The sequence below is a fragment of the Phasianus colchicus genome, chromosome 6, assembly GCF_987193195.1.
Source record: "Phasianus colchicus chromosome 6, bPhaCol1.hap1.1, whole genome shotgun sequence".
Classification (NCBI taxonomy): domain Eukaryota; kingdom Metazoa; phylum Chordata; class Aves; order Galliformes; family Phasianidae; genus Phasianus; species Phasianus colchicus.
In genome coordinates, this window is record NC_143441.1 from 30,711,232 (window position 1) to 30,737,040 (window position 25,809).

A 25,809-nucleotide genomic window follows, 5' to 3' on the forward strand; every position below is an offset into this window, starting at 1 on the left:
CTGATGATTATAAACCTGTAAGTTTTTTAATAAACTGCAAAAGGCTTATTCTATAAGAACTTAAATGAGATCACTGGTGTATAAATTACGTTCTTCAAACAACTCAAACTCTTTATGCTGCAACAGTTCTCTTCAGTAACATCCACTTAGCTAAGTCCACTTACTCCTGTCAACTTCCAGATGTTTAAAAAATGCAAACATGTTCAAAAAGCATAATGTAATTTGTTCTCCTAGCTTAATGATTTAATGGAATCAAATAATCAAATTCAAGGTAAGTGCTACCCACTCTGTGGCATAATTATATTATTTTTGTATGATGGCATATTTCTCAATTTACCATGTAAAACTATTAGGACACATTTTACATATGTATAACTAAACTGAAAAAGATGCATAATCCACATTAACTCTTTTAAATAATTATTATTCTTTCAAATCCACATCAAATCCATGGACAGAATATGCACTAGTAGACAGAAGCTACAGGAAGCATCTGTAACCAGCCAAGTATATTTGCTGAATGTCCAATACATTTACAACCTTATGAGGCAATAACACAGAGTAAGTTTCTTAGCACACTTTTTGCTAGCTTTCGAGGCAGAAGTGAACTTGAACATTCAAGTTCCAGATATGTTTCTGACTCCAGCCTTCCTTTGAGAACCCAGGCAGTTCACGTGAGCCGTGAGATTCAGGCAGGCTTCCCTATCTCCTCCCCCTATGATACTAAGCATATTGCTCATAAGTCCCTTTCACATCTGGGATACCAATGCTTTCTCTGAAGGCAAAGGGGCTGTGACATTACTACACAAGCTTACAGTGAGAAAAGTCTTTATTTATTCTCTGAAACTGACAGCGTGCTTTACAACTTCACCACTAACGGTAGCTACCACACTTCACAGTTTCATCCTCCTAGTATGCAAAACCTCCTCCCTCTGGTTTTGAGTTTCAGATTTTCTTGGGCTTCATTTGACAACATCCTCCCTTGCTGGTTACCACCAGCGAGGGCAGCTGATCACCGCAGAGCTGGAGCTCAAGGCAGGTAGCGGGCAGCACAAAGCACCTGTTGCAGCTTCTCATACTTCACCCAAAACCTCCCACAAACACCCCCAAAATTGGCAGTAAAGGCAGCTCATCTCCACCACCAGTTAAAGCCTGCCCTTACTGAACGCTGCACAGGATTTAACCCTTTCCCAAAGGCTGAGGATTGCCAAAGCTGTACCATTTTCAGCCCATGCTGGGCAGCCTTCCCACAAGCATTCCTATGGACATAGCACTGCATCCTGTGCAGAACGCAGACAAGACTGGACCTGGACATAAAAAAAAGGGCTCTAAATGACTCCTGAATGAAAACAAACCAACTGAACCAAAACCAAACAGAGCCCTGGGGGCAGAGACCTGCGTCACGGTGAGTTCCCTCGGCAGGCACAGCGCCCAGAGCGAGCTCAGGCGGAGCCCCGAGGCCCAGAGCAATGCGGACGCACGGCTACGCACCAGGCGGGCTGACAGGAGCACGACGGACAGCCCAGCCGCCCCGCGCCGCCGCACAGCTCCCCCAGCACCTCCAAGCCCTCGCCTCCCTTCCCACCGGACACGCCGTGACTGACGGACAAAGCCACGTCGCTGCGCCGCGGCCCGGCACCCCCAAAATCACGCTTCGAGAAAGGAACGGCCGTACCAACGCCGCTCTCCGCCGCGCCCGGCCCCGCACCGCTCACCTGCCGGGTCATCAGCGACTTGATCTTCTGCATGGCGGCCCCGAGGCGCCCCGCAGCCCCCGCGGCAGCGCTACGGCCGGGGCCGGCACGGGGAAGCCATGTTGGACGCCACCTGACCGCGCCCGCCCGTCCGCCCGCGGATCCCTGGGAGCCGTAGTCCTGGGGCGGCCGGGCGCCCGCAAACTACAAACCCCGTCGGCCCGGCGGGGGAGGGAGAGGACGCGGAGGAAGGCGGGCCGCAGCGAGCGGGGCGGGATGCGGCGTCAGTTCGTTCATCAGATCCGGAATTGGGTGGGAGGTGCGGGTGCTGCTTAAGGGCGCCGTTAAAGCGGGTCACCGAAAGCGTGGCTTGCCGTCAGCCCGTCGCCGCACCGTGTCTGCCCACGCCGGCTTTCGGGGCCAGGGTGGATTTCCTCGCACGCCACGTGTCTCCTGGGGTTGGAGCACGGCGTATTTAGGCTTTGCTAGAAGACAAAATGAGCATGCAGTTGTGCATGGCCAGAACGGGCTTGTGTCGGTACCTGGCCGAGAAGCACAGAGCTGTGGTTCCCCATCCCTGGAGGTGCTCCAGGTTGCGTCCGATGGGCCCCGGGCAGCCTGAGCTGGTGGGGGCAGCCCTGCCCATGGCGTGGTGGGAGATGGCTTAGAGGTTCCTTCCAACCTAAGCCACTCTGCGAGGCCGTGGTAACTTTGTGTGAGCTATTTGGTGTAAAAAAATGCCAGTGGATTAATGGCATCAAGAACATATCCAGGAAATAAGGGGATGTACTGATTTGAAATATGTATCTGTGCTAATCTGTTGTTCTTCTGGTGTTTGGTTTTTGTTTTTATCATTTGTTTTCTTCACCCACATCAGACATTTAGAACATCAGCACTGACTTCATCCCAGTGAGAAGGCTCCCATTCATTTCAGTTAGAAATTAATTGGAATCTCTGACATAGCACTCATATTCATTACATTTGATCATACAGAGCTGGTAAAAATTCTGGAAGGGTCTGGGCATTTTCACCTCCTTTTAAGTGAAGCACAAATCAAAGGTTCATTCCTTACAGCAGTGGCTTAGCACTCTGCAGGACCCCGAGCACCAGCACAGGCACACAGTGTGGGGGATCAGTTCCCTGCTGCCATCCGTCCTGCACAAGGCAGGAATTTGTTCATCCATAATAGTGTAACGAAAACTTAATGTGTTTTTCTATGGATAAACCATCTCTGTTGATGCAAATATTTGCTGTTGCAAACTGTTTCTGCACATGCAAGTTGCAGGAGGGCTGCCTGGTGTGCTGCTGATTAGGTTTGTACAGTGAGTGGCAGCCTTGGACAAAATCCAAATCATACATTAATATTAATATTAAACCGATGTAAGTTCGCTCAGAATAAACAGAAATCAGCAGCTAACTCAACAGCTCTAGTGGGTTGTGCACGCTACTACAGGACTCTTTGTTAGAAGATTCCTGATGGATACTTCACATTACAAGGTGCTCAGAGGAGGGGAATGAAATTGTTCCCCTGTTACACGTATGTTAAGGAAGAAAATGATAATAATTTAGTCACAGCTTTGTATTTTTTTAAATATGTTTCTTTAAAAAATAGAAGGAAAGAAAAGACATTCAATGGAAAAGTTCTCATCTGAAAAGAAAAGAAAAGACAAAAGGAAAGGAAAGGAAAGGAAAGGAAAGGAAAGGAAAGGAAAGGAAAGGAAAGGAAAGGAAAGGAAAGGAAAGGAAAGGAAAGGAAAGGAAAGGAAAGGAAAGGAAAGGAAAGGAAAGGAAAGGAAAGGAAAGGAAAGGAAAGGAAAGGAAAGGAAAGGAAAGGAAAGGAAGAGAAAAGAAGAGAAAAGAGAAAAGAGAAAAGAGAGAAGAGAGAAGAGAAGAGAAGAGAAGAGAAGAGAAGAGAAGAGAAGAGAAGAGAAGAGAAGAGAAGAGAAGAGAAGAGAAGAGAAGAGAAGAGAAGAGAAGAGAAGAGAAGAGAAGAGAAGAGAAGAGAAGAGAAGAGAAGAGAAAAGAGAAGAGAAAGAAAAGAAGAGAAGAGAAGAGAAGAGAAGAGAAGAGAAGAGAAGAGAAGAGAAAAGAAAAGAAAAGAAAAGAAAAGAAAAGAAAAGAAAAGAAAAGAAAAGAAAAGAAAAGAAAAGAAAAGAAAAGAAAAGAAAAGAAAGTCTAAATACTAATGTACCAAATACTACATACTAATTTGGAATGAGCAGAACCATCTAGCAGCATAGTCTTTTCTATAAAACAGTGTAACTAAAGGATGTTAATACCTATATAACCTATGTGTTGGGTGTGTTCACTTATTTTTGATAATTCAAGGTACTCTGTATTATTCTGCGCCTCATTTATTATATTCTCTGTCATATTTACTGCGGCTGCTAGGGAAGGGTTATGTTGAAGTCAGAGGCAATGAAGATGGGTGCTCATCTAACAGGTGCTCCACTCCCTTTGTTCTGTGTATACACATATTCAAATCAGACAGGGCTGGGGACAGGATAGGGCCTGTTAACTCGTTGCTGATTTTCCTAGCAAATAAACCAGCAGGTGCTGGTCCCAGCTCTGACTTAGCACTGAGAAGAAGGTGGTGTTTGTATGGGACAGGATGCTTTCATGGAGCCCTCTAGCCAGCTTATTTTGTGACTTAAAGTGCCAAGTATATTTTCTGCTTGTAGGTAAGGAACTGCATGTGTTATGTTTGATTGTCATTGTGGAAATTTGAGTTGTTTTTATATTCCTAAATTTTAAGACATTTCCCTTATATTGTCAGATACTTTATTTTAAGAAAGTAGCCAATAAGTTTTAATCAGATAAAATGTTTTATGGATGGAACTGAAAATTTTAGAAACTGACAAAAATTAATGCTGCACGTAATCTGTAAATAAAGTATTGGCATTATTACATATCTTTTTTCCTGTTTTGTTAAGCAATATATACATACTGCATTGTTTTTAACAAGTGAGACTTGACAGATTCTGAGACAAAGTTTGTATAGAAGATGTTACACATCTCTTTAAAAATGCATTACGTTAATACAGTGTTGATAGGTTTTTCAGTTCACTATGATGCACTGTATTTAACACCTAAAATTTGTATATATTTTGATGTATTTTGTATTAAAACTAAATTAATCTTTCAGTCAACTGAAGAGTGTCTTACATTAACAATAGAATTATTCAGCATTTGGTTGTAGATTTTGCATAAGTATACGTTTATCGGTACACTTGATAAAAAGCAGATGTTCTGTGCTCTTTTACTGGGATATTCTGTGATCAAAGGTTAGATAAAGCTGTATTTCTACAGAGTCTTGTAATTTGTTTTTTATGTACTTGATTGTTTTCACAGATATCAACAGAGGGAATATAGGACATTGCAAATATGCTACATACTTTTCTGACAATTTTTCTTTTATCTTTTTCACGAACTTCATATACAGTCACTTAGTTTCCTTGATTTTGAGCTAAGTAATTTATCAAGAGCTTTGGCTTCTTAGCCATCACAGTTTTTAATGAAGATTATCAGCCTTTAAAAATGAAATACCTGTCTGATAAGAACATGATGAATATTCAGTTCTTTATCTCCGTTACAAGATTGTTGAGCATTTCTGATTAAGATTCTAAAAGAGATATTGGTATGCACATAGAATGCTTTGGAGGCCATCCTTGTTCACCAGGAAATCACGTCTTACAGTCTTACTCAGATAGAAACCGTTCCTAGTGTGAAAAATGCATAGCCTGCACCTTTTATCGTGACAAAAATCAGGTGCTTGGAGCATGACACAAGGAACACCAGAGGAATTGACCTCCAAGGGCAGAGTTAAGTCAAATAAGGTAGAGCTTGTTCTTGGACAAAAATTCCGAACTTGGAAAGAACGTGCCTCAATCCCTTCTGCTGCAAATGGTGGTAGAGGAATAGCAGATTCTTCAGTCCATTTTATCTTTTTTTTTTTTTTTCCGAATTGATATATTTGCAGATAGTTTGGAAACTATTGTCAGTGACATTGTATACAAGTTCAGGGGTTTTGGAGTGCTAAAGAGCCTACTGATCACACAAGTAAAATGTAACTGAGGGTCTGATTTCACTTTGATAAGGAGATGTGCATCTTAAATTTGGAGAATGATAAAACTTCAGTAAGAAGGTTTCAGTTTATGCAGTAAACTCAAAAGTTATGTCATAGTTTTTATTTAAACTAAAGCTGCAGCCCTTGTTTTATGTCAACAGTAATCCAGTTGTGCTTGCTAATACTGGTGGCAGCAAAGTGAGATGGAAGAAAACACAGATCACTGAGCTCCAAGTGGAGGTCATTTCTGTACAACCTCTTGGTTTATGGGCAATGTACAAAAATAGTTTTCGGAATTCTGTCCTCTTTGAAAAATATCTATTGTTCTATTTAGAAAGCTATAGGGATAAGTTTGAGTTATATTGAATTTGTGCCTGATGAGAAAGAAGTACATTTTGACACATTGACTTCTTTTATCCATAAGATAAGTCTAATATTCCAGACCACAGAAGATTTGATCACTGTTAAAGCAGCAATCACCCAGCACAGCTGCCATAAGCCCTTTGTCAGAGTTCCTTTCTCTAGTGATGGCTTGGAGCCTCAGTGGCTCTCTGTGAAGCCGCCTCAGGAGACAGCAGCACCCGCCATCACTCAGAGCTGCTCCCCAGTGGACAGCTGGGAATAAAAATGGGGCTTCTTCCCTCAGTTTCCTTCATCTTTGCTGAAAGAAGTTCCTAACTGACCTCCCAATGTCTTTCCATGCTGTTGAATGGAGCCAGTTTTTCCCACAAGTTAAGTAGAATCAGGTTGAAGTTTATTTACAGTTTCTCTTCCCCACACCCCCCTTTTTTTTTTTTTTCAACTGAAAAGAAATTAAGTTATTCAGCCACCAGTTTCTTTCTTTTTCTTCTTTTGTGATAGTGACAGCATTTGTTCCAGTAGTCACAGTTACCCTTCTACTCACTAGACCTGCTTGGATTTTGATACTTTTCTGCACAGATCTGTAAGAAATATCAATTGTTACACATATTTTGCAATTACCACTGCTGCTGTTACTGGCTTCTTGTCGTACAATGTGATCACTTACTGACAGCTAGAGAAACCCCAAAATTGAGCACTGTCATGTGTAAGGAATGAGGAACAATATGGCCAGATCTTTTAATCAATCATTTACAGATTTCCCAGTATTTGTAGAGATTTCTTTTACTTTGTTCAAGGAGATTTAAAAATTGGAATGTGTTAGGTAGCTTATAGAAAATTTACTTTCACCATTAAATATTTTGTGAAGGGCTTTACTGAAGAATTATTCTCTCAAGTGAAAAGTAGCAGTTTAAGTTTGATTTGCATTGTAAGGTTTGCAGGAAAAAAACTCACCTCTCTTCAATATTAGAACAACTCTTCTTCCATTAACAAGAGTCAGCTCGTCCCTAAGAGTCAAAAACAGCATTTAAAAAACTGCACAAGAACAACAGGCCACAAATACTTTAAGAAGTAGGGGAGGAGGTTTCAATTTGATGTGCTTCAATTGCTTCAGGTTTTTTATCTGAAAAAGTTAAGCATGCACTTACCATGCTCCTGTGCATCCTCCAGTTAACTATCTCTGTATCTTTTCTACCCTTTTCCTCCCTTTTTGTCCCCTTCTCCTCCCATGTCAGCTGACTCCTCACTGTTCTCCCCACACCAGTGTCCATGCAACATGAAGTCCTCTGCCTGCTTCTTCTTCAGTCCCCAAGAAGTTGAGTATTTCTGTCAGGAGGTTAAGCATCTTTGCACACATTGTCCCTATAGCATTCTACCATGGGACTGCACCAAGCTGCTTCCCTTTTTAGTGCCTCACCCTCAGCAATGCTGCAAGCCATCCTAGTTGACTAGTGTTGTTCAGCTATATGAAGAGTGAGGCAAAATTACTCATATTTTTGGAGTTTGTTATTTTCATAAACCTTACCAGTTGCTGAATGAACAGAATATGTCCGGAGATTCCTAGGCGAACTTGTGTAATGTTCTATAAATCTGCCTAAGGATGACAGAAGAAAAAACAATTCTAAAGGATGGGAAAGCCAGATTAGTTGAAGGGGGCCATTTTGCACCCTGAAAGTGCAGGATTCCTAGATGACAAGATTCATCATGGGACTGAGATCTTGCTTTTGTACGTATCTACAGAAAACCTTAATTCTTCTTTTTCCTATGATTGGAATACGTAATTTTTGCAAGATTAGTTATGTTTCTTGAATTTTGTCTGAAACATAAGGCGTAGGTAATAATAACTATATCATTTTAAGTGAAGAAATGAGCCTTGTTAGATTGTTCAGATGGCTTCTCAGTATAACTGGAAAAGCAACATTAAGAAATTTCTCTCTGGATAAACATAAGACAAGAAGTCCTAAATTTGAGCTTGTAGTCCAAGACTGCATAGAAAATACAAGCTCTGCAAGCTGAGAATATGTTAAAACAAAAATATTTTAAACATTAAGGTAAATTCACCTGTCCTTATTTTTGTTAAACTTTCAACAGTTTTTTGTAACCAGAAATCAGAAATATCCTTTCAGGTTTGGCTTTTCACATACTTTGAAGCTGGGTATCTATAGCTAAATCCTATTCCAATAAACTCAACGAGCATTTCCCCATTTCTTACTTGAAATCTGAAACATAATCATAAAAAAGTTTAAGCTTTAACTCTGAGAGTTTTTTCTCTGTGAGAGTTCCTCATTTCAGTTTTCCAATGTTCCCATTTGTGTTCTGGGTGTATCTGTTTGTTCCTTCATTTTTTCTGCAGGTATTTGTTCTGCCTTGAAGCTGACAGTACCATCTCATACTATCCATGGTATCGAGGGGCAACCACTCCAGCTCACTGTTGACTACAATTTCAACACTACAGCTTGTGAGATACAGATAATTTGGCTGTTTGAGAAGCCTCGGAGTAATCCGAAATACCTGCTTGGCTCTGTAAACCAAACAGTAGTACCAGACTTGGAATATCAGCACAAGTTTACCCTCATACCACCTAATGCATCTTTGATGATCAATCCATTACGTATCAGTGATGAGGGCAATTATATTGTAAAAGTCAATGTCCGTGGGAATAGGACAGTAGCTGCCAGTGAAAAAATTCATGTAGCTGTTGATGGTAAGTTACTAAAATGTAGCATCTTCAGTTTGAAAATAAAATTTAATAGATCTGAAGTAATGGTTCTTGGAATCCAGTTATAGTAGTGCACTATTTAATCTAACCGTGCACAAATAAGTGCCAAGAATTGAATTATGTTATTTTCTACTGCTGGAGGGAATGCTACCATATGTCATCTTTAAACAAATTTAAGATGTTAACTAATATTTCTTGAACTTAAAAAAAATACTTTAAGGAGTTTCAAAGCCATTAATTAATATGAGAAATACAGGAAATAAAGTTTCATAAGGCTCTACTATTCTATCAGACAGGATGTATCAATTTTCAATGTACTGCAATTTATGGATTATATGGAGGGAGCCCTGTCCCTGGTTAGACTGAATTAATTAAATGAATGAGACACTAACGTGATACAGTTGTGGCTGCCATTTCACTCCCATGTCCATGCCAGGCAGTAGCCATCCCCATGACTTGGCCAGCAGTGAGTTTCAGAGTGTCAGCCTCGCAGCATTGCTGGGGAAGTCCCTCTCTGTGGGCAGCATCACCCATTCCACTCTTTTCATTGCTGTGGCTGCAGGGTTTTGTTTGTTAGACCAGAGTTGGAAGCAATGATATACCCAATTTCAGCCTGTGTCACATAACCAGTAATATAAACAGTCTAGCTTTATTTAAGTACTGGGAAAATTCTTACCAGATGAGAATACCGCCTTCTTTTTTTTATTCTTTAACCATATTTAATAAACACACTTTGAAATATGAATACTTTCCAGAGAGGAGGATGGCTGCTATTTGTATTATTTTGGCAGTGAAGACTGTAGTGTACTGGTAGTCAATTTTATAACTCTTCATATCTCTTTTTTTTATAGTACCTGTCACACAGCCAATTGTGCACACTGAGCCATCTTCAGGGGTAGTGGAGTACGTGGGTAATATTACGTTAAAATGTACCGTGGGAAAAGGCACAAGAGTAGTTTACCAGTGGATGAAAAATGGAAAGCCTCTCCATGCTGGCCCTAATTATACTTTTTCATCAAACAATGCTACACTTCTAATTGTTCCTGTTGCAAAAGAAGACATTGGGAACTACAGCTGTTTGGTGTCCAACCCTGTCAGCGCAATGGAAAGTGAGAGAATTGCACCAACAATATATTGTGAGTATATGAAATATTCATAATTACCTTTTGTGTAAATGATCTGGCTGAAAAGAGTGCCTCTGACTAAGGAAAAGAGACAGAAGACAGATGAGTTAACATTAAATGTGAGCTTGCATTCAAAATAAGTTTGTAGCAGCTATAACTTATGATAGTGTAATAAAAAGTCTCAGTGTTAAGTAGTTGTGAAGATCAGTCTGAACTGCAGAATCCACATATGAACTTCAGGTGTTCCACAGTGGGCGTCTTCAAATCTGGAGGAAGTGTGTGTCAGAGGAAAGCAATCAGAATTATATACAGAAAAATGTTGATTAAAATAGAGACAGAAAAAGGTATCCAGAAGCTGAGTGCAGGAAGCATCAGGCTGATGGAGTGCTACTCATGGTATTCCTCAAGATCATTTTGAGTCCAATCCTGTTTAATATTTTCATTACTGATATCAATGTAAAGACTGGGAGTATGACAATGAAGTTTACTTGTGACAATAAACTGAGAGGTCTGAACAACAGAGTAATAGAATTGGTATGAAATCTATTAAAAACTAAAAGGGCATGCACTTGGAGAATAAAAATCATGAACTTCTGCTGATGGAGATTTGTATGGCAATAACTGAGGCAGTGTATCTGCCTGAATGAGCTCACCACAAGACATCTAACAGGCAGTGTCATTCAGGCATAAAAAAGATGAGATCACAAGTTGAATACTACATACAGTACCTACGCAACCCAGAGGAATGATCTTAAACTGTACAGAAACAAAACAAAATGGAATGGGGTCCTATTCATGAGAACAGGCCAGGAGAATTGCAGAAAACAGACTCTGAAAGGGGTGTTTGCTTTTCATATTAAGTGGGAGACATGAGGGAGCAAGATTTATGTAAAGATTTATGTTGACTGAAGAATAAATCATCAGACAACCATATATTTTGACTAGAAATTACATGTTTTCCAGTTCTTGGAGTAATGAGATTTTGCAAGAGCTGTGCACATTACTATTGCTAAGGGTTGACAAGTGTATGAATGGAATTCTGTGCGGTGATGGGTTACTGTAGCAGAAGGCTGAATTGAGTGGTACCAAATGTTCCTTCCAGTCCTATGTTCCCAAGGATTTATTCATGTCATTTTAAGATCATACGCTTACAAAGTACAGAGACAATTTAGGTTTTGGTTCATTTATAATTTTGTTGTTCTTTACTGCTGATTTACACAGGTCCTCCAGGAAGTAGTGCTGAGAAAACTGTAATGGTTTAATGTAAGTGAAATGAGATTTTTAGGTAAATAATGCAGAAGCCAAGAAAGAGTGCCCATCCTCTATCTAGTTTGAAACTTTCTGTTTCAGATAATGAGGGATTTGTGTGCCTCAAACCCTTTTTTCAGCTATATGGACTTAATAAAAGAAATTGTCTCTCTGCAAATATACCTTTTTGTTCAATATAACCAATCTCTGTGAAAAATAGCTTTTCAACAAGCTAATTTAGACTAGAGGTGCAAGGATGAGAAAACTATCAAGCTGAGGATTCCTGTTCTGAAGATCTAATAATCCAATGTCACGATCCTGTCAATACTCAACTGCTTAATTTAGGGATGTGAATAACGCTTTCAGTCAAAAGTTGCCATTGAAGTGTCTGTGTCTATTAGTAACATCAGGATCTAGGTTAGACCAGTAATATCACAGATAGGCTGTAATAGGCCATGATGAGCAGGCTATGACGGCCTCAGGTTTGGCTCATATTACTGCCTGCAGGACACTGCTTTAAAGTATATTTAAGGGTTTGTGCTGGTGCTCTTTTAAGGTGTTTGCTTAAATGATCTCTAAGCAAGTTGGTAAGTTTATATTTAGCTAAAAGGAAAGACCATTACTGATTTTTGAAGTGGTAAAAGGATGTGCAAAAGCACCTGAGGAACTTAGTGAAAATGCAAACTCAGTTCATGAATGTAAACTGAGTTAGAGGACACAAAAGGCTTGGCTTAATCAACATTCAGCAAATCTTAGAAAAGGCACTCATTTTTTCCTTACCCCTCCTGCAGTGTCAGCTCCCATTGCCTCCAACAGCTGTGTGACCTTGCCAGGCTCCAGACTTCGCATCCTTCAGAGTCAAAGTGCCTTTCTCAGGGATCTGAAGCTAGACAGGTCATGGTCACCTGGCCATCAGCCCTGTTCAGGTATAACCTGTTCCTTACTGGCACAGCGTGGATGGCACAGAGCAAGGAGTGGAGCTGGATTCCTGCTGCACGCTCCTGCTTCTCCCACCATGTAACCTGGTAGTGGGGCAGACAGCCCATGCCTTCTGCCCAGCCTAGCCACACTACCAGCATGCCAGCAGCTACACCTTTCACTCGGCCTTCTCCATCTTTCTTCTAAGGTTATGCATTCTGCCACTTATTTATAACTTGGAAGAATCAGATGGGAGTTGTCCTGTATCTAAAGTATGTGTGAGGGGGTGTCCCTACATTGCTCAGATTGCCCAGAGTGGTGAAGGCTAGCAAGGACATTGTTAGGAGACAGCTCATCTCTTAGGAGCACCTGTTAGTCTCTCTTAGGAGGACTGACAGTGCAGACACAAAGATGAAGAAGTTGCCCCAAAGAGTCCTTAACAGTGTAGATATGAACTGTTTCCACTCACTGTGGACAGAGAAATCATTATAAAACATTCTACAAGGAAATAACCAGCACTGATGGAGTTTTATCTTCATCATTATAATTACACTAATCTCATTCTTTTCTCAAGGTAGCGCATTTTTAATATCTGTTTTAATGTCTGCTTTTCTCACTTTCATGAGCTAGGAGTGGGCCTTACACACATTTCTCTACAAAGAATACCTACCTAAAACATGGAGAAGCTGTAGCCAGCACAGCCTGACAGCTCTCTTATGATGCAATAAAGTCAAACCAGGCTAGAAAAATACCTTTAATTGTTGCTACCATTCTGACTGCTATGTTTGGCATTGGGATTTCTGACTTGTTGCTTGCAAAACTGGCTTTGGAGCATTTACTGCACTGATCGGTGCCTGGAACACTTGCACTGACAGGATGTGTTCCCCTTAGCCTTATTTCTTGTACTGTTCTCCCTTCTCTCACTCAACCATATGTATTTTCCCATAAATTTGAAAAATCATTCCAAGCTTCAAAATGAAAACTTATTTTCAACCCACTGCTTAGCAGAAATTAAAAACATCTGTTACTTCAGTGTTCACATTTCTGAAATGTTTTGTTGCCTTATGATTTTGATACACTAAAATATCTCCGATTCAGTTTTTCCTCACGTATAGAGATACTATGACATGTATTTTAGAATGGACTTTTTATTTTATCAGAATTGGTAGTTTATATTGTGTAACTTAAAATATGGGAAAAAATATTAATAGAAAACAATTCAGTACTGAAAGACTACAGTGCTTACATTACTATCCATATTCCATATTCAAATTTGTGATGGGAGTTGGGGTTCTTACCTCCTGAGTTATACCAGTCCCATAACTCAGACCAGCCTCTCCTTACTGAGGTGTCAGGTCTTCCAACAAGCAGTTGTCAATACCACTGGCCCCAGGATCCCCATCTGCCATATGTCATTGCTGCAGGGGAGCTCCTGTAAGTGATAAAAGAAAGGTCACTCACAGTAAATACCTGCCATCTGCTTAGAAACTACAGCAGTCTCATGGAGATAGGAGCAATTGGAAATATTCCCACAGAGCTGTAAATTGTTACCGAGAACAGGTGATTTATTATTTTACAAGTCATTTAGTTAACTGGCCTCACTGAGACAAGAGGCTTATTACTGTTGAGAACAATATGGGAAGGGAGTAGAACTGGGTGATCCATGAAGGCAGGCGCTCCACTTTTTTACTGAGAATCAAGAGTGCTTTTTGTTCTTCATCATTTCTCACTAACATTGTCCCCCTTCTCCATTAGCTGTGATGATAATGCAGTACAGAACATTGCTATTGCAGAAGCTTGAAGAGAAATAAATTATTTCAGAAGTAGAAGCTGCTGCTGTCATGGAGGCTGCAATAGAAATGGCTGCAGCGTGGTGATGGAGTTGAATGTAATAGATTGTGGGATTTCCTTCCTTCAGATTTCCAGAAGCCAGAAAATATTTAATCTCAAAGAGGAAGGTGCTGGTTATCTGCTTTTCAGAATCACACTTGAAGCTGTGGGTACTCCTTTACTACCTGGTGCATAGGGATCAGTGATGTACGCACAGTCCAGGGCAGCAACAGACTGAGCCAGACCCTGCAGAAGGGTTATCTGATGATACCTTCATCAGGGATGGACTTCACCAAGGAATGTTGCTTTTCAGACATAGCCAAGATTTGGGTATTTTGTAAGAAAACCTTTCTTTGTTTTATGTTTTTCTTGTTTTTTCTGTTTTCCAACAGCCAGTGTGTGGTGATTTTATCATTGTTTCTTTTGATTTGTAGCTTTCATACTGAAGTGCAGTCTCATTGTTAGTGCTGACTATTCACACTGCACAGTTACGGCACTGATACAAAAACAGAACTCAATTCTGATCCTTTTTTGGCAAATCTCCTGTTATAGTGAGGGAGCGAGGGGACCTGTCAGCTGGTGTTAGCATTAATATCTGTTTACATCTGCCAAAGGTTATATTATCAGTGAAAATAAAAGCTAATAGCAGAAAGAAGAGTTGGGTAAGAGGAATGGCCTTTCAAAGCACCTGGTGTTATATAGGCTCTGCACGTACAGAATTCTTCATGTGGGGTAGTTAAGCTGATGCAGTGGTGACCGCTTTGCAGTTTCCAGAAGCATTTATCATATTTATGACTCACGCTAAGGAACCCATGAGCAAGGAGCTCTGCATCTAAGACTGCAGATTTCTAGAAACATCTTGATTCTTCCCTATGGCAGCTGTGACATGAATCCACATCATCCAACAAAATGTTACACATGATGCTGAGTCTTAAAATGAGACTGTGAAAAGCATATCACTAAAACAGAAACATAGAAAATAGGAAGCTTGACAACTGTAAATTGTGAAATATGCACATTTGGCTAAAAATTGACTCAAGTGCATGTGGCAGTCTCCATTTTCTTTCCTAAAGTTTCACAAATAGAGAAAGAAAAACACAGAAGCACACAGGAAACAGTTTGCATGCAGCTTGTTTAAGTGCTCTTCAAGCTTCATAAAACAAGGTGGACAATCAATAGAAGCATACATACTACAAGTAAAACTAATGTCAGCCTGAATTTCCTGATAAGAAATAGAGTCAATGTTCCTCTTCATACAGCAGCACATTGCACATTCAAAACCAGCTACGTGGTTTTAATGCTTACAAACAGCCATAGGAAGATGGAAATATTACTTGATCACGTTAAAATTGGCATAATATTGGCTTATTTGTCTTCTTGTAATGTCATTTTGGAGTCACTTGAGAGCAGTTTTACAGAGCTCCAAGGATCTCACCAAAGAGAAGTCACCTGTTCTTCCATAGTTTCTTTTAGTTTCTTTCAGCATCTGTCAGTAATAGATGTGTACATTTTTGACTGTGCATGTATGCCCCTGGGGAATTATTAACATTGAAATAATGAGTTCTTTAACTGGAAAAAAAAGTAACTTAATAAGGCACATTTCAATTATTTTATTCTTTACATCATTTTTTTACACTCAGATCCTTGTAAAAATAAATTTTAACATGGAAAGACAGGAGAAAAAAAAAAAAAAAAACAGGATCCAAAATGATCAGCTAAACACAACATAGGAAATACTCATCATATTTAAATATATTATTTCCCTTTCCATTTTCCTGTGAAGGTTACCCTAAAAATTGCAGCCCAATTTTCTCAGTAATGAACATGACTACTGAACAATATATTTCCCTTCTAATTATACTCAGAAACCTGGCACAAGGGCTTCCTTTTGGTAGAAACCTGAATGTTGAAGTAGTTGAAATGTACTAAAACAGGGGAAGGTTGAAGTTTATTTTAGCAGTCAGTTATTGAAGTTATCTAAGGCACACCCCATTCTAAAGTATACCTCTAGGATAGAGGCCAATGATTATTGTACTGCTAAGTATTACACTGACTGTTTATGTATTTCAGAGCTAATTTATTTACTTTTGAATATGAAGATAAATGACTTACAGCGATACGTTTGGCATTTTAGTAGAAAAGGTCAAATATACCCCAGAAGACCTGCTTCTTTACTTCACAACTTTTCTAAGTGCGTTCAGTCTCCATTGTTTTTACAGTACTGAACAGTACATAGACCCATGCTGTTTCCCTAAGCAGCAATTAGATCAATATTAAGCAGGTGTAGTCTAAGATCAAAGATCAAATGATTGAACTGAAAGCCTTTTAATTGAAATAATTGAATCTAATGGCGGCCATTCTAAAGGCTAGCTAGTCCAGTTTAAGGAATCTGTGTGCTTTTATATAAAATTTAAATACATACTCTGATTTTAATTTTTCCATTATGTCTTGGTTCTATATTTTTCAATGCAGATGGTCCTTATGGGCTCCGAGTTAAATCAGACAAAGGCCTGAAGGTAGGGGCAGTGTTTACCGTCAGCGTAGGAGAAGCCGTACTGTTCGACTGCTCGGCTGATTCAAACCCACCAAACACTTACTCCTGGATTCAAAGGGCTGACAATACCACTCATGTAATCCAATATGGACCCCACCTGGAAGTTGTGTCTGATACGGTGGCTCAGAAGACAAGAGATTATGTGTGCCGCGCTTTCAACAACATGACTGGAAAACGAGATGAGACTCACTTCACAGTGATCATTACCTCTGCAGGTAAGAACATTATGATTCCTGGCTGTAACTATAGCTTCTGAGATGATTGTCAGCCCAGGAAAAGGAAATTATTCTTAGAGAGAGAACATATGTATGAAGTCTTGCTAATAATGTATTAAGTGGGATTTTGGCTGTTGTGGAGATTGAGGTATTACTTGCAGTGTGTCGCATCTTTAAACGATACCACCGAGACATCAGTGTTTTGTAGGAGACAGTAAAACATATTCAGCTATTTGGAGCTTTACGGAATGAGAAAATGTTGTAGAAACCTGTTGGATACCAGGAAAAGCGCTTCCTCCCAAGGGCAGATTTTGTCCAATGCTCACTGTCTCATTCTCTGCCATCCAGGAGCTAAGAGGGACCAGTGCATGGGAGAGTCTCAAGCATACGGCACTGACTGGAGTTACCAGCCACAGACTCCCTATGTGATTAGGTATTATAAGAGCCCCAGTTAACTGTATGATGATAATGCAAGCTGTGATGATGAATGAATAATTTTATTACAATCTGCTTGTAAAAATTATTTTGCTTTCATATGTAAGAATCTATGAATTAGCTGCTAGGTTTTACTAAACGTCTCCTGTATTTCCTATACTTTATAACCTCTGTTCCTGCATCAGATTGCATTAAACAGCAATAAAGCAATGTTTCAGGAAATGTCTAGAAGCGCACAGCTAAAAGAATATACTGAGGAACTCTGATATCCCTTATTAATAAGGATCAGTTTTTTTCAGATAAGGACTGTATAAAGTTAATGTTCAAAGAGATGCAATCAATTGCCTGTTAGAAAATTTAACAAAGCAACTTAGCTTGTGCAGAACAAAGAGCTCAGCCATTTGTTAGCAAGGTAAACAAGGGAGGCAGATGTCCATTGTTCTGGCTGATATATAATCATCACAAATCTATGGTGTTAAGTATGCTGAAAGGAAGACAGGTTGCAATTTTGCAATGAGAACGCTGCATTTTAAAGGTTGCAGTTAGTGGAGAAAGAAAATGCAAACTGAGTTATGTGTCATTAGAAATAAGACTGACATTTCTCCAGGAAGTTCATGTCAGCTACAATATAAATGAGTATATTCATCAGTGAGAATTAAGAAATTCATCCAAGTTCTCCTTTCAAAGTCGAAAAAGGGAAAAAATCCAGAGCTTCGTGTTTAGTTCCTTTTCAAAACACACATTTCCTAATTAAAAATATTTTACCTAAATAAAACTTTTCCAAAATGTCAATTTCCCTCCTCTACAGCCATTTCTTCTTGATGTTCATTCAAATAGCACTAAATCCAGATGTTGAGCCAACACACTGCAAGGCAGCACTGGTTGAACTTAAGTGGTGTGAATTCACCCACCAGACTAAACCTCAGTGATACTGCCTAGGCTAAATTCTGCTTAGAAATTAACACAATCTGTATAGAATTAAACATAATAAACAAAGACTGTGAATATTCTTTCCCATCCCTTCTACCTCTCCTGATAATCCTGGATAAAGAGCCCAACTTGTGCCTTTCAAAACATTGGCAATGTCTGTTGCACACTGAACAACCTGAAGGGTAGAAAGTTATCAGTTGTCATAAAGCATTCGGTCTGGGCTACTTCAACATATATAATCTGCACTGGTTTCTTCTTTTCCCCAAAAAGGCATTCTCAGTTTTCATGTGATGATTTTCAGTCTAGGAATTGCTTGCTCTCTGTAATTATAATTCTTCAGTAGCAAACCCAGAAAAGAGAAAAGAAAAAAAAAAAAAAAAAGCACTTGAAAAGCTTGGGCATATGGTTATAATACAAGAGACTGTCCAACGTGGTTTCCACAATGTTACTGCCTGTATACTACCACCTTTGTGATATTTGCACTTTGTGAGATATTTCATTTTATTTATTAAGTAAGGGCACAACCCAAGAGACAAATAGCAGTTGTGCTGGTGACCAGTGAATTGTCCTTTCATGCATGGAATAGGAAATACACACAATATGAGGACTGCTAATTAGATAGAAAGGGCTGGCTCCGGCCATTTGGGAAGACCTAACAACCTGTAGGTAGAGGAAGAAGAACTTGTTCTGTAGGCAGTATGCTATGAACAGGAACTGTGCTAATCCACCTTAGTTCTAGAGATGAGGGAGCTTGTTGCTTTCTGTATGCTGCCGTGCCAGAAGAGAAAATCTACCCTGCCATCTAGCTAACTATGGGCTACTGTATGAAGAATTAACAGATAACGCAGCAGGGAGCCAAGTAATAGTGTGTATGTGAGATCTCCACAGCCACGCTGAAAACAAATACACCATGAGCTTTCCTAGGTCGCCTTTTTCTCAGCAACTCCTTCCCATCTAGACTCAAGCTGCAAACATGGGAACTCCCAAGCTTTCTGTTGAGAAAAAAATTGCAGAGCCAACCAACCTGAGGGCCATCTCACACTGGCATGCAGGAGCAAAGCTCTACTGGAAACCACATTGGGTTCATGAGTGGCTGTGGGCCCAGTGCCATGGCTGGAACAAGAAGGGCACCTCTTCTGTTTGAGCAGTGAGTCTTCTGCTGCTCACAGCTTCTTGAGAAATATTTTGTGCCGTGGGAAAAGAAAGAACAGTTTCTAAATGAAACCTATTTCATCTGCCTCAAGAATCAATTAATGTAGTTGCTCCAGCAACAACACATCAATAAGTGAAATAAATGAAATAACAGGGAAACCATGATTGTCAACCGACCTTTGACTGTAAATATACAAGTGATGTATTTGACCTTAATTTAACTCACCAGTTACCATCTAGACAATAAAAGCATTTGTTTAAGTTGCTGTCTTGAAACAATTTTAAAGAGTTTGCTTTAGGTGATTTATAAAAATACATATTTCAGTGTGATAATAGCACTTTATCCAGAACAGGAGACTAAATACAGTACTCATCTTTTTTGACACAGGACTGGAAAAATTGGCCCAGAAAGGAAAATCTTTGTCATCTCTTGCAGTAATAACTGGAATTTCATTATTTTTGATCCTAGTTATGAGCTTCCTATTCATATGGAAAAGATATAAGCCACTTAAAGGTATGTAAAAGTTAAGCACACTCCAGCTATTCTTTTGGAACATTAGAACATAAAGACTAATTTTTCTTTTTTCTGCTCTTTTCAGTAATACAACAGAAGCTGCAGAGAAGGTACAAAAATAAAGCATTCTTACATTTTGAAGTCCTTTCCACTATGAGAATTGAATTTTATCATACTAACTTTATTCCCTTGTCTTTTGACACCAAACTGAAAAATGTGTTTATGTTTTCTAGGCCAGAATCTGATTACAGAAAGGCACAGACATTTTCAGGTAATGCTAATGGAAAAAATGTGAGCATAAGGTCAAATTTCATTCTTGCAAAAAATTAGCATCTCTAAATGCTAAGTAAAAGAAGGATAGGAAGTGTGGTTTTAATTGGAGTTATAGATTTCTATGCCATCTCTCTTAAGATAAAAACCTGAAGGACTACATGTCAGTGTATGTTTGACTGGTGTTTAGAGTTTATGATATACTTTGTATCCTGCTGTCTTGAGCTCAAGCTGTTAAACTAGGTTAGAACCTCTTGTGTTCCTACTTTTCTCTCCAGTATGTAATGAGTGTTATGAGTAAGGGCCCAAGAGACAAGAGTCAAAATATCTGCTAGAGAGGGGCGAGTTAATGAGGGTAGACAGACACCCACCCTAACTACTACAAACTGCAGCTGAAGTCCCACATGCAACTTGTCAAGTGGCTTAATAATCATGTTCACTTATCACGTTCTCTTTTTTTAATCAGCAAGATTATACAAGAATCAGGTAGAACTGTCTCACACTACAGTGTAGATGTGCTGAGCTGTGGTGGACTTCTTGTCTGTGGGAAATGAAAACAGATGGGTCTGTTTAGACTTCCAGTAAAGGCAGTTCCAATGGCTCTTGCAGAGCTGTTGCTGAGGTTAACCAGAAGCTCTACACTTGGTTCCAGGCACTGCAGATCCCCAGTCAGTGTCTACACTAGGGAGGCAGCTTCCCTGCCTTGCTTCAGGCCACCTCAGTGGTTTAAAGTGATTTAAAGTAGATCAAACAACCAATATTCAAATTTATTTTTCTTTATTAGAGAAATGTGCTTTCCCATCTGTACTTAAACTTTTTCAGTTTCGTATTACATCTTGATATGTTTTTCATTTTTGTTTTTTTAACTTTAGGACATGAAAGTGCTTTGGATGATTTTGGGATATATGAATTTGTGGCTATTCCTGATCGTGGCAGCAGTTCCACAGTATGTGATTTTACATCACAGTGATAGTTTCCTTTCTGTTTCTGTGAATACCTGCACTCTAGTCCCTTTGTCTGCTTGCTCTTGTTGCTTTTCACAGATGTTTTCATCACACCATATTCATCACTGTTGTTTATGTAGTATTTGTTCTTTCTTTCTTGTGTTATTAGTTCGGTATTGGCACAGTGCAGTAGGGAACTTATCAGACTCTGAAGGGAACAATCTCAATCCAGATACCCCGTATTAAAAAAGAGTCGTGTTGGGTAGATGGGTAACACCAAACCACCAACTGTCCTAAAAGCAAATTAATAGGTGCAATAACATCTTCTGTATTTCTGCTCATATAACATACCATTTTGGCAGTTCAGAAAAGCTACAGGGGGTATTTAAAGTATTGTTTGTAAAAATAAATGTTAGCTATATCATGTGATGTCAGATGATGAAGATAAACAAGAAATTGGCCCACAGAAGATCAGACCCTAAATCATCCCAGTCACGAGCATCCTGTCATCCCTAGGGCTGACTGTACCACAAATTCACATCATTATTTAGGTGTCCTGCAATTAGGGCCTTGGTCAGGGAGCAGGGGTGACCAGAAAAGAGTGGATATGCAATGAAATTCATCCTAATCTCCAGCACCATTTCAAGAAACGGCTGCTCAGAACTGTGGTATGCCAGATAGAGTCAGCATTTGATTTTACATTCATTTTAATTCACAGAAAATGGAAAAGAAAGAAAACAGAAATTATAAAGAACTGGAATTTGAGCATAGGCAGAAAAACAATGGAAAGTCCTGATGGATTTGGAGTCTAGATGCTCTGCTGACATAAGAACTAATTCATATATGTAACATATTAAAAAAAATTCATTATTACTACTTTAATGGAAATTTCTCACAGTTCTCGCACTCTGGTGGGAGTTTTCTACTGAGCTCTTTTCCTATTTTCTCCTTTTTCTATCTTTAGTCACTTACTTATCTCTTTGATTACTGAATGTTCCTTCCTTGACGTGTGGTACAGTAATATAAAATAGTTGCTGTATTAAAAACAAAAGCTAAATTCTAAATCTTCTTAGATTCAACTTGATTTTAAATATATTACTTGTATTACTATAATGTGATAAAAACTTGCAGAACAAAATGTGAACAAATAGGGATGAACTTTTGCATCCATGCCCAAAGTGTTGATGGAGAAGAGCACTGTTAAAAAAAAAATGGTTACATTACCAATTTTATTTCTGTTCAACTTTTATCAATTTGTACTTACAGCAAAAACACTCTTTATTACTTTTAGGTTTCAAGTCAGCCTGTTCGCAGCTCTGACATTGCCCCAGGCCAGGACATACTTAGTACAGTTTATGAAGTCATTCAGCATATTCCCAATCAGCAGCAGCAGTACCATCAACAGTAAGTTACTGCTGTTTATCTTGCTCCACAGCTTCTGCTCTGAACAGTTTTTATTGTATTCCCACAAGTTACAGCCTGCATGCACAAATGGTAGCTCAAAGACGAGGACTTCTGTGTGCGACTGAGACTGAACAATTCACACATCAATGGCTGGTGTTTGATTCCAGTGAAAGGTTTAAAGCAGCAAAAAAAAAAATGCAAGCTACATCAGCCCTTCACTGGTTTGTGTACAATCCCCCACCTTCAAGACTCCAGCCTGAAATTTTATCATGCCACCTTTGTCTAAGTGTGAAGAGAGAGAGTTAAGATCTTCAAACATCATTTCAAGGGAAAATTCCCAAGTGCTCTAAGAGGTTTCACAGCACTGAGTTCTTAGCAATTCCCAGTCAGCAGGTTAAATCTTCAGACAAAGACCTGTCAGCCATGTTCCAAAAAAACTGGGGGATTTTCTTCAACATTGAAACTGGTCAATTGACTGACGACCAAAGATTGCCTGCAATGATCACAGAAATACTAACAGGCAGTGTTTCGTTATCTGATTAGCTGATTTCTTCATTTGGGTCTTAATTAATAATTTAGAGCAAAATAAGTAATGTTCTGCAGTACTCTGGCTGGTACTCCTGGTTTTGTTCAAATCACCTTCTTTGTAGTACCTCTTGGCATAAGAATAGCGAATGCACTGTAAAGTTTTTGTCATGGCTGTATAGCTGCCATAAATCTATTCTCAATGTTGGCTGCCTTCCTTGCAAATTAACAATAGCTCACAAGACTTTATTTGTTAACAACCCTATTTTATCACATTTTCCATGTTTTTACTATCTGTTTGGTTTCTTAAGATTGAAAAAAAAATACATATTCTTCAAATATACTAAGCAGTTGGCTGAGTATGTGACAACATTAGTGTTCAGTATTTATATTACTAGAAATGTGCAGGTTACAATTGCAGCTGTGCATCTAAATTATGTATTTGTAACCATGATTATAAAAGAAAGCTGACTGGTAAGAAGCTAATAATGAATTACTGATGACATTTTTCTATCAATCAGATTTTTAAAATCAGGTGTAAAAATAGCAATCATAAAGTACATTTTTTTCTTAATCTTATGTCTCCCATCTCAACTTTTTCACTGATACATCACTCTTTTAAATGGGTTCATAATGAAGGTAAATTGAACTTTCTGACAGTTCAGATTTCAACTCAGTATTCTGTAGTTGTAGAGGACTCATTTGCATAGCCATGTTTCACTCTCTTCATTTAACCAGATTTTATAAAAGAAGTATGCATGCAAAATTTCCACTACCAAAACCAGGGTGGGGCTTGCTGAACATGATAAAGGGTAAATGAAGCTTAGAAAAACTGCTCTTGTGAATTTTCCAATTCCTGATCTGCAAAGAAGCACTCTGACTAGTGAATAAATTAGGATAATAAAGTTGACACTTGGTTTTGCAGCAGGATGCTTCAGCACCGAGTATAAGGAAAAAGTAAAACATCAGAAAACAGGGAATGGAGCTGGGGAAGTAATTCCAAACTCCTGTAGTGCTAAGCAGTGATTGCCTATGGATGGACTCCTTGGACTTGATATGCAGGCATCTGTACAGTAGACAGCTACATTCACGGAGAATGATAGAAGATTTTCCTTCATTCTGCTGACAACAGGAGTTTCTCTTTGTGTAAAACAAAATAATGGATGTTAAGGTAGCTGAACAGGTCTGTTGTGCAAGTGATGATTTTGCTCATATTCTCAGTGGTCCCGACTGGGAGTGCTGTCATTTCATAATTTTATTAGAATTAAAATCATGGAAAAATAGGTAAAAAATATGGTTTCATAATTTAATCCTAGATTTTTAGCCTGAAAACGGTTCAAATCCTCTCTACGAACCTGCTGTGTGCAGTGTCAGCTGATGTTCTGTCTCTTGCTATAGAAATCCCAGTGACAGTGTTGGCAGATTCTTATAGTAGCCAGTGCAGAATGCTCTGCGAATTGCTTTTTTCTAATACTTTTCCTTACATTTTTGTCATCCTTTTCATTCACACACACACATGCACCTATGCCTCTAAGCACTAATTAACTGTAAGATGTTTAGTTGTGCCGCAGGTCTTAAAATACAAGAGTACTTAAATACTTAAACTCCCTTGGGTTTGGACTGAGGGATTCAATATCTAATTGCTGTTAAAAAGAAAACTGACCTGGGCCAATAGCTGGATTGGTACTTTTGGGTTTTATGATAATATTAGTTGCTACATGCAACATTATTTTGCAGGTTTACCCCCTCTCTCCCAAGAATTAAAGTGGAAACATGAGATATGTTTGTGAGGAAACTGCCGAGCTCCATCTCTGGCAGAGACAGTCACAGGAAGTTACGTGGCAGCAGCATATTCATAGTGATTGCATTAAATGCACATATTCAGAACTAGGTATCAGTAGTGACAAACTGGACAACAAGCGTTCCACATATTGCCAACCCATGACACATATGAAAGAGATCATAAAACGGCTGCAAAAGCCATCGAGCAAGTTTAACCAGTTCTTGTACGTAAGCACTGACAGTTCACATTGCTGTGACTCTTTAGCAGGTGCATTACTGCTGAAAATATATGAAGAACTTGAAATATTTGTACCAAGAAAGCAGCAATGTGATGTGCTGTATTAGCACTGATGGCATAATTTATTTGTAGCTCAGACATGTTTTGCCACTGGTCTTATCTTTCAAGACTAGAGATCGTTTATTGTTCATAGTAAAAATTCAGCCAAATATCAGTGTGTCACAAATCTACCCTCATTCGTGCTAAAGAACTGTTCTCCTTTTGTGCTTAGAACTGCTGCTTTGGGTATATGTTTGCAACAGTGGCTTTTTAATAACAATAAATAAAGACGGCATTGTGGACAACCACTATCATGTCTGTTCTTTTCTAGATGTATATGAAGGCACGGAAACAGGAAACCAAAGCATCTGAAAACACAAAACTGACCTTCATTACTGAAAGGAAATGCCAACAACTCTAAAAATGGCAAAGGCTTACGCCAGCTTATCTTCAGACTTTGGGTGCTTTTTAATTGCTATTTTCTTCAAGAATATGTCTTTTTTTTTAGCTTTTACTTTTTATCCTTGTTCACAGCTACAAAAAGCAAACAGACAGCTTAAAATTGCAGTATGGAAGCCTGTGCATTTCACTATAATGATGGGAGGGAAGGACATAGAGGAATCAAGCCCACAATGCCTCCCATTTACAGTTGTTTTTTTTTTTTCTTTTTAATGAAAAGAAAAAAAGCAACAACAACAACAAAAAAAGCAATCGTGTATGGGAGTTATTCACTGGAATAGATTTTTACAAGAGAGAGTCTCCATGAGAAGTAATAGATGCAACATGTCAGATTGCAAAAGACATTTGAAGTTTAAAATAAATTCATTCTTTTAACTCTTTCAATGCAA

The 25,809-nt window shown here is 39.0% G+C and overlaps 2 protein-coding genes across 2 annotated transcripts in view; one reads left to right on the plus strand and one right to left on the minus strand.

The window, feature by feature from the left end:
* The window catches only part of VPS50 (VPS50 subunit of EARP/GARPII complex), a 66,859-nt gene extending 64,792 nt beyond the window's left edge, over positions 1-2,067 (minus strand). The window contains exon 1 of the mRNA XM_031614307.2: positions 1,716-2,067. Within this exon, the coding sequence (XP_031470167.2) occupies positions 1,716-1,748 (33 nt within the window). The 5' untranslated portion in view covers positions 1,749-2,067. The remainder of the gene's footprint in view (positions 1-1,715) is intronic.
* On the plus strand, positions 1,971-25,477 carry HEPACAM2 (HEPACAM family member 2). Its single transcript, XM_090142136.1, has 10 exons — positions 1,971-2,013; positions 8,381-8,824; positions 9,691-9,975; positions 16,432-16,728; positions 19,634-19,759; positions 19,845-19,869; positions 19,993-20,030; positions 20,902-20,975; positions 22,265-22,377; positions 25,293-25,477. The coding sequence occupies exons 1-10, from the start codon at positions 1,971-1,973 to the stop codon at positions 25,300-25,302; spliced, it is 1,455 nt and encodes a 484-aa protein (XP_089998262.1). The 3' UTR covers positions 25,303-25,477.
* The last annotated feature ends 332 nt before the right edge of the window (positions 25,478-25,809 follow it).

Bases quoted from the DNA above. Each gene is read 5' to 3' on its own strand.
- HEPACAM2 (XM_090142136.1), top strand. From the start codon at position 1,971: ATGCGGCGTCAGTTCGTTCATCAGATCCGGAATTGGGTGGGAG. The intron at 16,729-19,633 runs GTAAGAACATTA...TTTTTGACACAG, and splicing joins AGTGATCATTACCTCTGCAG to GACTGGAAAAATTGGCCCAG. The intron at 19,870-19,992 runs GTACAAAAATAA...TATGTTTTCTAG, and splicing joins CAACAGAAGCTGCAGAGAAG to GCCAGAATCTGATTACAGAA.